A 13,654-nucleotide genomic window follows, 5' to 3' on the forward strand; every position below is an offset into this window, starting at 1 on the left:
TAACATTTATAACAGCATACTCTTTATTACAAAACATTGACAAAAAGTGATTCAACCGATAATGACGAATCCATCCAACGTACGGCAAAATGATACAATTTATAAAAACACAAAATGTAAAAATGCATTTTTTTTTCAATTTTAGTGCTGAAATAAAACCAGCAGCACTTTAAATACCTGGAATAATTATCTTAGAAATGCATCGCACACACAAATCACACATACAAGACAAAGATCCCTCACAACTGGACATTATTCAAGCTTTAAAGAGCAACGTCCCTAAAGAAATATTTGAAATACAAACTGGCACAGCGATAATCTAGAAGGTACTTACTTTCCAAATTATTAAGTCACAGCTGGTTAGAACTATAATGAATGATGGCAGAAAACAGCTATAACTAAGTGTCTATGAGGGATGTGTCATGTAGTATATTCAATGCTGACATGCTAATACCAAAGCTAAAACCAGGATCCATCCTCTTGAAGTACATATAAAACTTTAACTTCATACAATTCCAGTAAAGACTTTCAGTGAGGTTGACACATTGCACAGGTCGTGTTTACACAAACTCTGGCTCCCTGTCCCTCGGCACCAAACTGAGATTCGCTCCACACATGGCCCAGAACATAGTTGTTGGACTGATTCATGTTGAGCTCAGCCAGGGAGATGCTCAGCTCTTGCTCAGACACCTCCAGGTCCGGGGGCTCGCTGTCTGGGGGCTCAGGGGGGTCGTGGTGCGAGGCATCGAGACCAGGACTCTCCTGGTCTGGATCCGGGTCGGTCTGGAGTACAGACTGGCTGGAGAGTTCCAGACTATCCCTGCAGTTCAGTTGGTCATCCTCTGTGCTGACCTCGCTCTCCTGTTTGACCAGGCAGTGTGGGTGGTGTGTGGACCCCCTTCCAGTCTCATCCAGCTCTGAGTCAGAGTCCACAATCTGCTCACTGGAGCTCAGGGAACCTGGAAAACTGCCTGCATGGAGAAAAAGTGAAGGGCTGTAATGAAGTGGCACTGGTCACCTGGATAAATACAAGTTATAAAGATGTAACTCAAATCAAAGGCAAAAGTGTAGTAATTCTCCTTCAAATCCATCTAAACACCTCTTACCACAGCCCTCCTCCATCTTGTCAGAGTCTGTTCTGCTCTGTTCCTCTTTGGCTTCCTGTTCCTCTCCTTCAGCTACCACGGCAATGCTGCTCTCATCAACATCCACACTGACACTCTGCACCAGCAGTGGGAGACAAACATGAGTTAAAACAGGGAACTTGAGTTCAAACCTTCCAACTCTGGTATTGGTTGAGCTATTGGGTGTGGCTGAAATGAAAGCATATACATTCTTCCTGTATGTTACAAATATTATTAACATCACGCAGACACACAAAAACACACCTGTTGGATGGAGATGGAGGATGGGCGACTGCTGGTGCTAGAGGATTTGGACTGGAAGATGACTGTGTAGAAGACGATGAGAGTCTCTATGATGCGGGCCTGGTGGGGGTAGTCCACTAGAGAGGACAGGGACACTGTGGCCCCTGTGGGCCGGGGCCTTATCAGAGAGGGGCCAAACACGATGCCCAGGTTACTGGGACTCATCTTATTGTCCTGCTCCAACTCCGCAATCCTGACGACAGAGATGGGGAAGAACGATGATATGACGGAGGTTAAAACAAGTAATCATGATCACAGTTGTGAATCCTCGTTTGTAATGATTTGTTTCAGGAAAAAAAAAGGTGAGTAAACAATGTAGTATGCTCTTCTGAGCTGCTCACCTGCGCAGGTGGCGTACGATGTAGCGCAGCGTGGCTACGTTAGCCTTGGGCAGCTCTTTCACCAGCTCCCTAAGTCTATCCACCACGGCCAGGACCGCTGGGTCCGTATCTGGTCCTAGATCCACAAGCTCTGGCCCCTTCCCCGTCCCGGCCTCCCCTCCCTCAGTTTGCAGGCTCTCCTTGGCTAACCCCATGAGGCTGTTGTACAGGCGGAACGGCATGATGGGCTCCGGAAGCTGTAGAGGACAGAGCGGGAGAATTTTTTATCTTCGTTTGTAGCCATCTTATCCAAAGACAACCCATGATAAGCGCAATCAAATATGGAGGCTGAAACAGCTACAAGGTACCTGTCGGAGGTAGAGCTTGAGGACGTTGCTGATGTCGTGGGGGGAACACTGCGAGAGCTCCACTAGTTCCTTGCCATTCTCAAAGGCCTGACACAGCTTCTCTACACGAGTCTTCACCCCATTTACTCTGTAGATACCCTGCAGAGAGAGATGGAGACCAATGGGGAAGAGAGGGAAAATGTTTTGAGAGAAGGATAGAGAAGGAGAAAGAATATAATGCATTCATAGAGGCAACCATTACACTCCTTTCAAGAAACAGACCCTTCATCCCCCGTTCCCTCACCTTCATCTTCAGGGCTCGTCTCTCGATCTCGGAAATGCACTTAGTGATGATGAAGGGGATGCTGTCAGAGCTGCCGCTGGACACCTGGGAGAAGTCTCGGCCGAACAGCTGGAGTCTACCCTGCAGCTTCTTATGGCCACACTGGATGGCCAACGTCTCCAGACACCGCTTATGACATGCCAGGAAACACTGGTATAGAGGACAGGGGGGCATACAGTAGGTCAAGGGGTTAGAGGCCAGGATGATAACCAATGAAAGTCAGATGTCATTCACACAGCAAAACAGACGTAATCAGCTAATCGAGCAGCGAAAGTCTATTGCTTTCAAAGGTGACGAAGGAGATGGTCTTATCGCTCACCTCCTCACACTCTGCTCCCTGGAAGTACACGTAGCTGTCGCACTCCCGACACTTGGACGGGGTGCGGAGTTTACGCAGCCGATGAGTCTGTGCGGCTTTGGAGAGCCCAATGTTCCGGAAAGGTCCGGTTGGAACCGCAATCTCAGGCTCCATGCCATTTATGTCTGCAGATAAAGAATGATTGATAAATTGATAAATGCATGAATTATGTAATAATTGGCAAACAGAGAGGAGGTAGACCTCAGGTCTTACTTGGTGCTTCGAAGGAGGCCACGTTCCCGTCCTTCTCATCTAGATCCTCGTTGGACGACATGGTCCCGGTGGAGGAGGTGCGTGCCATTTTACTGATGTCACCTAAAACGTACAAAACAACACACACACACAGCTACAGTACTGCAGGAGATGGAGGGAGACAGAGATAGAGAGACAGAGAGAGAGAATGCCTTACCTGAACTGGTGGTAGGAGATTCCAGGCCACCTTCCCCTTCTACACTGTCTGCATCACTCACTGTAGAACCCCACGATTTGTGGCCTTGTCCTGGGAAGGGGACACAAGGTTATCATGAACAGCACAAATATCTCATGTAGGTCTACATTGTTTTGTCTTGACTTAACGTCTTGCATGGTGAGACGGCACAAGACAGTAAGAACCGCATCAATATCATACAAATTGACATACTCTTTCTGGCGTTTTCAGCGCTGAGGTCCTCCCCTGTCGTGGTCTCTCCGGTGCTGGGTTGCCCCTCAGAGCTGCTCTGCTGGTCTGTGTTGAAGCTGTCATTAAGGGGTCGAGCTGGATGCCTGAATTAACAGATATAAATCCAGTCAAAAAACATTATACTAATGTAAATCTATTACCTCTTATTTATTACTTGGTGTAAAGTGACCGAGTGCCCATAGACACCTAACAAACCAAAAGCTTTTAATTATGCTTTGAGGCTACGAGTGACTCACTGTGTGGAGGCTGCAGTGGCAGTGTAGGGCTCAAACTGGTAGGTGACCTCAGGCTCCTCGGTGAGCTGCAGGTCTCTGACATGGGCAGCGTACTGCTGTCCCGGGTCATACAGCTTACTGCTCTCACACAGAGTCTGGTAGTGTACCGGCAACACCACCGTCTGCATGTGCATTATCTGGTAGTACGAGATGGTGGCCTGGAAGGAAGGAGAGGAATGGTTTAGTCATGTGGTGGAGGAGAAGGTTTAGCTTACATTCCATCACAGGGAGTGCAAGGAGTGGAATGTAAGCTAAACCGACTGGCCACCAGGCGAAGGCTCGCTGAACAAATTGTCTGCGTGTCTGTGTGTGTGCGTACTGACCGAGCGCAGTGTCTGGTCACTCTGTTTGATGACCTCCTGCAGCAGTCGGAGCACATTGACCTTGACGTGTTCCAGCTCCTGCTGCTGGGTGGTGGCGTCTGCTATACATGTCCTGTAGGTGGCCTCTGCCTCTTCAGCCTGAACACACACACGGTGGTCAATTCTCAGCTAGGCTAATGGCATACATACTCAATGAAATATGGCCATAGGCTTTGACAACGACTTGCAGTCATTCGGCTTTTTAGCAGATTTCCCTGGAGAGGCGAGGGAGAGAAGAGACTAGGCGAGACATGTAGAGGAGAGATGGGGGGAGGTGAGATGAGTAGAAGAGTGGAGAGGAGAGAGAATGGAGGAAAAATAACATATGCAGTGATGGGGACCTTGTTGCGAGCATCTTCCTCCACTCGTAACTTTTTGCCCAGAGACTTGGTGGTAGAGCCTCCTCCATCCTCCTCTGCTGCTCTGCTAGCAGCTGCTTTGGCCTTGTCGTGCTCCTCACAGCGAGCCATGTAGGCATGCTTGGCCTTTCGCAGGTTAGACTCACATTCCATCTGGATCCCAAACACAGGTACACAGAATCAGTCTTTGGGCACAAATTGGGCAACATCTTGAGAGAGAAAACAATTTTTATTTTTTTAAAGATACTTTTTATTTTTTATCCCCTTTTCTCCCCAATTTTCGTGGTATCTAATCGCTAGTAATTACTATCTTGTCTCATCGCTACAACTCCCGTACGGGCTCGGGAGAGACGAAGGTCGAAAGCCATGCGTCCTACGAAGCACAACCCAACCAAGCCGCACTGCTTCTTAACACAGCGCGCCTCCAACCCGGAAGCCAACCGCACCAATGTGTCGGAGGAAACACCGTGCACCTGGCCCCCTTGGTTAGCGCGCACTGCGCCCAGCCCGCCACAGGAGTCGCTGGAGCGCGATGAGACAAGGATATCCCTACCGGCCAAACCCTCCCTAACCCGGACGACGCTAGGCCAATTGTGCGTCGCCCCACGGACCTCCCGGTCGCGGCCGGCTGCGACAGAGACTCTGGTGGCGCAGCTAGCACTGCGATGCAGTGCCCTAGACCACTGCGCCACCCGGGAGGCCCTTAAAGATACTTTTTGTTGATTTTTTGTCAAATCATTCTCAAAACGGTAAAACATGTATACCCGTAAACATCATGGCAATGTGAGAGAGATAATATAAATACAGAGATAACACACTGCATAAATAGCACTAGCAAGGAACTGACCAGTTTCCTCTTGGCACGGTACCACTGTTCCTTGACCTCCTTGCGTTTCTTCTCATGCTCGTGTTTACGCTGCATCAGAGGCTGTAGGAAGGTCTGGTTGTGCAGTGTTGAGGTGGCCTGCTGCATCCCACTGCTCTGCTCCAAGTCCTGCTCCAGAGCCAGAGAGTAGATGGAGTAGAAGGGCATGTGGGGCTGAGAGATATGGGAGTGGTGAGAGGGGAAATAGCATTGTCATCACAGGAGCCTCTTGAATTGGATGTTATCATTTTGACGAGAGTGAATTAGATATTCCTTTCCTTAACTCCTTCTACTATAAAATACAATATCACTAGGGCTTACATGTGTGATGCTGTGCTTGCTGGACTGGTACAGTCTTTGTAAGCCCTTGGCAAACTCCACCTCTGGATGGGGAAAGATACATGGGTGAATCAACAAATCAATAATACGTTACATTCAGGTTATAAGAGTCAACCTAAATCTCCACTATTATGTGTAGGGAACTGTCTGCGGTGTCTGTCTACCCACCCAGTGAGGTCCTCTTCTCCACGTAGCTCATCAGGTCCTTCATGTATTTAGAGATGGTCTTAGCGTAGGCCAGAGCAGAGTCCACTCCCCCTTCACTTCGCTGCAGCATGATGTCCACCTCCTCGGCCCGGCCAAAGTCCTGCAGGTCACCCCTCATCTGAACTCCCTCTAGCCCCTGACCCGACACCCCGTACAGGTTCTCCATAGACTGGACACAGAGAGAAAGAGTTTCAGACCACTCAAGAATACTGAGAACAGTACCTTATTCTGTACTATATAGCAGAAATTCCAATTCGATTATTGAATTCAATCATGAAGTGAAGAACCTACGTTGAATTCTAATTTCAACAATCTTCAAGTTATGAAATGGGAATAGAATTGGAATGAGACTGTTTATATTTTAATTGAAATTGTTAAAACATTTGATCTTTGGAATTCAATATTTTTACATTTCCCAGTTATTGGAATGAATGCACTTAGTATAAAAACAATTAACTGCAGGATTTGTTTTAAATCATTTCAACATGTATTTCTATATTTCCAATACAGCGAGGATGTCTGAACAGTTCCACAATCAGCCTGAAAGCCTTAATAAGGAATTTATTTGGAAATTGAATTCTTGGAAATGACCTAACATTGGAGTTGAGGGGAATTTAATTTTCTGAATTCAAAGACTGACCTTGAATTTGAATTAAATGGAATTTACAGGGAGAATTTGTGGAATTAACCCCAACCCTGCTATTTAGTATATTATAAACTGGGTGCTTCGAGTCTTGAATGCTGATTGGCTGACAGCCGTGGTATATCAGTATACCACGGGTACGACAAAACATGCATTTTTACTGCTCTAATTACGTTAGTAACCAGTTTATAATAGCAATAAGGCACATCAGGGTTTGGGGTATATGGCCAATATACCACAGCTAAGGGCTGTGTCCAGCCACTCTGCGTTGCACATAAGAGCAGCCCTCAGCTGTGGTATATTGACCATATACCACACCTCCTCGGACCTTATTGCTAAATTATTCGGTACACCGTGTTTACCAGAGCCAATACAAATAATGGTGGAACAGAGCAATGCCTAGTGGCATCTCAGGGATGGGCATGTACAATTGAATGATGGATATTAAATACTGCCCAATTTAAAACACTTGCTCTCTAATCCCCCCTTCCCCAAAACATGTGTAAATATTGGACTATAAATCTTGCCTTCCTGTTTTATACTTCTGCTAAAATATTTATTCTATTCTACTGAGCCATTTACTTTATGTTCATATTCTTATCTTTCATTACTTGTTGTTGTATTGTCGAGAAGGAACCTGCAAGTAAGTATCCTGTACATATGACTAATAAAAACTTGAAACTTCCAATGAAAATAGGATTTGGCACATAGACTGTGGGCAATAATAACCCCAGTGTGTGTGTGCAGGCCTGTTGAATTCAGTGTGTCAGTATTGGAGCTGCATTGATGAATGAGATAGAAGGAACTGTGTTATGTGGAGTCTGAGGCTGCCTGTGTGTGTTGTTATAACAGGAGAGCGAGGGAGAGGAACAGGCAGAGATAAAGACACACTGTGTCACTGCCAGGAAGCTGGCCTTGCTGCCCACAAACATCCGCTCTGAGAGCCGACACCTCCTGCCACATGCACACCAAGAAAGCCAAATTAACCCCCACTCACCCTGCTCTTCTCTGTTGGCAGCAGGGACAGTAGGGTACTGCTGTCCACCTCCCCCATCAGCAGCTCTGACACACTGAGGAGGACAGAGACAGAGGCCATTACACCGACAGTACTTCCATCAGAGATGGAGAGAGAAGAAGGACTAAAATAAAAAGGGAACATTTGTAGATCAAATAGGATTTGATAGGTTAAAGCAATGTGAAGGGTATATTTCGGGTTCTTTCCCCTATCGGTGGTCATGGAAAGAAAAGGAAACAAGGAAAGGAGACAAGGAGAGAAAAAAAACATCAGGAAGTGGTTGATGCCAGGCTCTGTGCAATCGCACCGGCCATATAACTTCCTCTGTCTTCTTTGCCCTGTTGTGGTTGTATGTACTGTGCAGGGCCAGGAAGTGAACAAGCGTTCTTTTGAATTATGTATATTCCTATTTACAATTTTAAATAGACCTATGTACAATATATAGTGTACACATATCAGAGCATATGTTTTAGCTTGGCAATATGTGGCTGGGGGTTATAGCATTTCTTTCACATGACCCATTAATTTTGACAAGTGTGTCTGGGTAAGCGTCATCTAATATTTACAAAATATTTTTATCTGGACACTTCCTGTTTAACTGGAATTTTTCCTTATTGTAGGCTACTACTTTTACCACTTCTAGTCTTAATCTTTACTTCACTACTCACTGTTAAGCACATGACCTCACATGTGAACCCTTAAAGAGATAGATGGGGATGGCTTAAGAGGGTGTGAACAATGCTGAATAGTTGTAGACAAAGGAGAGCTCTCCAGTAGGTATCAAAACATTCAAAGGCCATTTTCTCAAAAAGTGAGTTTACAAGTTCATCAACTTTCAAAGCAGAATTACTTTCCCATTGTTCCTCAAATGCAGTGTATGATATACCATTTTGTAGCACCGAGTCTCTACTTTTATCCAATGTAAAAAAAAAAAACACCACTTCAAATGTTGCAACATAAGACCTATTTGAGCCAGTTGGTCGCAAATTTATTTTTATTTTTTTGAGAGTGATATGTTTGTATCCAAACGACCATTATCACACCTACACATTGTATCCGAGGATGGAAGCACCTATTCTCTGTCTGTAGATAATCTGTTGAGACAACAGAGGCCAAATGGCTGCGTTTTGGTTTTGTGTCCTAGGTTACGGAAGAGAAGAAAACCACCACTACACTTCCTGTTTTCTACTGAGCCACATGCAAATGTGTCACTGTGTTTCGTTCTAAGCTCCACTTCTCTATCGCACATGTGCACACACACGTACATTGTACTTCTACAGTTCTACTGCCGTCATACACCACCACCTCGACCTGACCACTGAGGACACATGGTCATGTCCCATTACTCTGTACCAGAGAAGTGTTCTTGCATCGCAAGAAAAAAAAGTAAAAAGAAAAAGCATTGTGACGTACAGTGTCACCTTTGGTTAATTTCAGGATCCATGAAATACTGTTACAAGCTCATGACAATACATACTGAGAAACGGATGTAACAAATACTTACCTGCTACTAAAAGCAACTGCAATGGTTTCAATGGCCTTCTCAAAGTCCTTCTTTTCTGTGTCATTACACGTCTCATAGTGAAATCCTGCAATCAAAATAATGAATGTGTTCATTCTAGGCCATCTCGGTCATTTTAACTCATTGACTTTGTGCTAAAAACATGGACTTTTTGACCCTAGGTAGTAGACCACTGATTGGTCCAGCCAGTAGTCTTACCTTTAACCTTAGATATGAGTTTGCCTGCAGCAGTAAGGGTCTCCACAGTGTTGAGGAGAGGGTAGGTGCTGATGACCTGTCGTAGGACCCTCAGGACCTCCCCCAGGCACTCATGGGCCAGAGGGCGACGGTTCTCCTGCTTGTCTACAGACAGAGAGAGCGAAAGAGACATTCAGAGACTGGATCCTGTGCCATTCATAAAACACAGCACTCCACTTGTCTACAGCCACACACAAAGAGGAATGAGCCTAACCTACCATTTTGTACATCTATCGAGTACTAGTTACAACCGGAAGTGATAGGGTTGGTGTTGATGAGATAGAAGGCTGTGTCTGAGGTCTGTGACGGGGCTCACCGTCACAACACGGAATCCAAATAACATGGAGATCATCTTTATAGACAGACTATTAGGGTTGGTCACAGTATTAGAGATCATTACAGGTTATTAGAGGTTGAGAGGGAGTGATTCATGACCAATGTCTGGACATCATGAATAGTAACATGGACGGCAGACAGATGGGTTGTAGGGACAGCTTTGATGTCAGCAGTGACGTCTGCAGGCCACTTCCTCTTGTCTCTCACAGACAGCAGATCCTTTGGCTGGTAGAGCCATCCTTCCTCCTCTTTTCCCCTTTGGCCTCCATCTCAATGTCCATGTCTGTCAAAGTGGCTGGCCCATGGAATGGGACCAGGAGGCCATAGCGGGTGGACTAGTTAGAGGGCATGTCAGAAGGAGGATGGTAAAGGCTCCAAGACGCTTACTATAGAAACTGAAACTAGCTAAATGAACATGTTGTGGCATTATGTGACTCTGTGCATAGACTTATATGTCGATTTAGTTCCTGGATAATCTCGTATCAAATATATTTCAGTTTTAGATGGTTGTGGTTTGTCAGAATTTAACTCAGAGATAGGTTCATAACTTAAAAGGGAGCACATAATTTCAGATATTGACCATGTGATAGGTTCAAACGGGGAGGTTCATCTCAGAACATCACAAGGATGGACTGGAAGCAGTCTTGTGGTATTGACAAGGTCACAGGTCAGACTAACGCATTGGACTATGTGAGGAGGAAGTATGAAACGAGGTCGCTCTGCCATGCATCATAGCTTCCTGTTTAGATTAATACGACAGTCACAGGGTGGGGGGGGGGGGGGGGGGGTTACAATAAGTTAAGGTATAGACACCCTAACCATTCCATCGCTTTTAGAGCAAACAACCCATGTTCCAAAGTGAGACCATTTTTGTTGGCCTAACTCTCTCAAGTTGAAAATTGTTACATCACTTGTTGCAGATCTTGTATTTTATTGCATCAATAAAATAAATTACACATTATCAGCCTGCCTCATGAAAATGGAAAAATCCTTTATCTGAGGTAACTATGTCTGTTTTTGGGCCTAATTCCCTGAAGTCATTTTAGCAGAAAAACCGTTGGACCAGCCATTTTGCTTGAGTACAGACAGAAATTGCAGTAAACAGGAGACTGGTTTCCTGCTGGAGTGTGGTCGCTGTTACATCTCGAGCAAGAGAACTGGGTCGCTTGTGCAAAGTCAGCCAGCCCGCCTTTCCCCTCCCACACAAAACACGTGGTGAACAGGAGGGGTGAGGAGGGGAACCAAAACAGCATTGTTCTGAGCGCATGCTAACATGTGGCGCATCAGGTAGAGTAGTGGAGAATTTAGACATCCACACAGAGAACAATAAGACTGGGAAACAATAGCAGATTGTCACGTTGCAGCCAAAAGCACTCCCAATAACAAAGGCATATCATAATAGTAATACATCTAGCAGGCTCTTTCATCCAAAGCGACTTACAGTCATGCGTGCATACATTTTATATACGGGTGGTCCCGGAAATCGAACCCACTATCCTGGCACTGCAAGCTCCACATTCTACCAACGGACCTACAGAGGACCACTCAACCATGTGCACAATGAAATATCTGACGATAAGTTGTCCCATCTATAAGCTCTTATGCCTCTCTAACAGTCTTAGAGGAGCCAAATGAATATCAAGACTCCAGAGACTGAGCATAGAAGTTGGTTAACTGTATTTTGAAAAGGCACCCCCCTGCACCCTTTTACAATCTAAAGTGCTTTGAGCATTGGAGAAGCACCATGTTCAAACATGGCCTTTCTGTCCTCTACCTCTCTCAGAGCTAAACCTTAGCCAGACAAAGGAGAAGTGCACAAACCTATGTGAACCTACATCCACTCACCTTCCCCCAATACAACGTCCTTCAACTTCTCTACGGCCTCAGCAAAGCGGGCCACGTTACTTAACAGAGAGGGGATGTCCTCCACCTCGATGGCCATGCTCTCTGAGCTGTCTTGGGAGGTGGTGGGGGTGATAGCCCCCTTCCCCTGGCCCTTGGTGAACACCCATGAGTGGATAGGGAACCCCGCGGCGCTGGCATGACGGCTGAGGCTGGTGGGCCTCTTCATGGTGGCCCCTGGGGACGGGCAGCCCACCCCCACCAGCTTGCTGTGCTGGACACTTGGGGTGCCAGGGCAGGACACGGAGGAGTCCGATGGGGCACCGGGAATGGGGAAGAGGGTGGAGGAGGATGAGGTTGAGGAAGGGGTGGTGTCGATAGCATCACGACGAGGCTGCTCCTGGAGAATAGACAGCTGGGTAAGAGAGAGGAGGGGGAGAGGAGAGGGAGAAGGACTTGTGACATCTGTGGTAACACAAAAACATCAGGACAATAACGTGACTGATATTCTTGGCCAGTGGTTGGCAGGCTGTTGTTGGTAAACAGACGAACAGAGACTTCAACAAGAGCCTGTGTTGTGTAACACTTCCTGACTCAGCTTCTTGCCACACCCTGAAACAGCGCTCCGAAAACAGAAACTCGGGCCACTTTAAGCAACATCAATTTGTACAGTTTGATGAGACATGACGGAAAAGTTATGAAATCAACCCATCAAGTGTCCCAACTTGTCCATGGACTACAACACACCTAACATAAACGCCAGAGTTGATTAAATAATAGCTAAATCAGAGTCTAGCTGTTACAAGTCGTGGATGCAGTGATGTAGTGTAGAGGCCTGAAACACATCTTAAAGTCTAAACAGTATCAATGGCAGGTGTACGGTGTGGTTATGAAAATAGCGCCAGCTTCACACCCTGCCAGTAGGAGGCGCAACTAAGACAACTAGAGCAGACCTTGCATCATGTTATTCCAAGAACACCTTTTATGGTACTGCATTTTAAATTTGAAAGTGTAGCATACTGTATGAAGCAGAGACATGTTTTATAAACGGAAATAGGTATTTGAAGGACAGATAGTCTCAAAGCAGTGAGAATAATAACACTCATTCCTTCTCATGAGGAAAATGTATAAAACCTAGGTGGCTAACTTATTCAATTGGTAGTGTTTGACATACCTGTTTGAGCCAGACGTTGGGTCTATTGGGTTGTTTGTCCAATTTGTTCTTGGCTTTAGCCTCCTCTCTCTTAACTCTCTGGCCCGTGGAGTATGGGTTGTAACTATTCTTGCTACCACGTTTCAGCATGGTCTCTGTCCCTATTGTTTTAACATCATCTTTAGCAGGAGTCACTTTTTAAACTAGACTCATCTTGCAGGTGACGAACCAATACTGGCTTACTAACCCACAGTAATATTTTCCAATGAATGAGAAACTAAAAAAATGAGTCATTCTGCAGACAACGTTAGTGACTAACAGGTTTATTTTGAATTGACTAATCCAACTATTTTTAAGTATTCATCAACAACGTCCTCAGATATTCACCCAAATATCCCAATAGTATAACATCTCTCCCCCACTAGGCTACTTTAAATGAATTAAATGATAGGCTACTGCCCATATAAATCACCTAAAATGCTCACCTTTAGCCTTCAAAACACCCCATTAAACATGTCATTGCTGGTCCATAACCTATGATAAGTGAAGTCCATCTAATTGAGGTCAGGTCTAAACAATCTACTGAAGTTTGACATCTGTCATGCTGTCCCCCAACTCCCCTAGCTTCTCAGCAGCGGACAGACAGTATAGGAAATCTGTCTGAGTGACAGGAGGAAATCAGAGATGATGTGCTACTTACTGATGATGAGCTCTGTGGCCCGGGGCTTCCTGCTCGAGTCTTCTTCGAGATGGAAGGGGTTTTTATCAATTCCCTTTTCTTTCGGGAGAACATCTTCAATGTACCTTTGCCGTCCATCCCGACTTCTTTGAAATTCACACACAACCCCCCCACCCACCCCCCGATTCTCCACTTCTTTGGTGCTCTGCCAGTTTACAGGCGCTGCTGTTCCATCGGTCCCAAGCTTCAGCCACGCTTTCTGCTGCCTCGCTACCACACATTGAGCGTTGAAGCTCACTGACAGCTCACCACAAACAGTCAGTGCCGCCGCGACATCCGCTCCAGT

General features: G+C 45.8%; 1 protein-coding gene across 3 annotated transcripts; it reads right to left on the reverse strand.

The window, feature by feature from the left end:
• Window positions 1-13,654, reverse strand: LOC139540941 (rho GTPase-activating protein 45-like). Of its 3 annotated transcripts, XM_071345019.1 has the most exons (22): window positions 13,115-13,266; window positions 12,651-12,790; window positions 11,480-11,891; window positions 9,260-9,403; window positions 9,044-9,128; window positions 7,522-7,594; window positions 5,843-6,050; window positions 5,657-5,718; window positions 5,318-5,509; window positions 4,453-4,623; window positions 4,073-4,210; window positions 3,711-3,907; window positions 3,436-3,557; window positions 3,205-3,294; window positions 3,009-3,110; window positions 2,757-2,920; window positions 2,399-2,587; window positions 2,116-2,253; window positions 1,769-2,004; window positions 1,389-1,620; window positions 1,107-1,221; window positions 1-971 (listed from the first exon to the last, which is right to left on the reverse strand). In XM_071345019.1, exons 2-22 carry the CDS (start codon window positions 12,777-12,779, stop codon window positions 529-531), a joined length of 3,642 nt encoding a protein of 1,213 aa, XP_071201120.1. In that variant the 5' UTR covers window positions 12,780-12,790; window positions 13,115-13,266; the 3' UTR covers window positions 1-528. The 3 variants fall into 3 exon arrangements, with proteins under 3 accessions (XP_071201120.1, XP_071201121.1, XP_071201122.1); XM_071345020.1 differs by lacking the exons at window positions 12,651-12,790; window positions 13,115-13,266 and adding an exon at window positions 13,330-13,654; XM_071345021.1 differs by lacking the exon at window positions 12,651-12,790 and having other exon boundaries at window positions 13,115-13,261.

The sequence above is a fragment of the Salvelinus alpinus genome, chromosome 16 (assembly GCF_045679555.1).
Source record: "Salvelinus alpinus chromosome 16, SLU_Salpinus.1, whole genome shotgun sequence".
In the NCBI taxonomy this organism is placed as follows: Eukaryota; Metazoa; Chordata; class Actinopteri; order Salmoniformes; family Salmonidae; genus Salvelinus; species Salvelinus alpinus.

What these genes read in the sequence shown, in the direction of transcription:
- LOC139540941 (XM_071345019.1), bottom strand. Translation starts at nt 12,779, where the DNA reads ATGCTGAAACGTGGTAGCAAGAATAGTTACAACCCATACTCCACGGGC. An exon ending in TGCCAACAGAGAAGAGCAGG is followed by an intron (nt 6,051 to 7,521) that starts GTGAGTGGGGGT and finishes CTCTGTGTCCAG; the next exon opens with TCTATGGAGAACCTGTACGG. An exon ending in ACCGTGCCAAGAGGAAACTG is followed by an intron (nt 4,624 to 5,317) that starts GTCAGTTCCTTG and finishes TTTGGGATCCAG; the next exon opens with ATGGAATGTGAGTCTAACCT.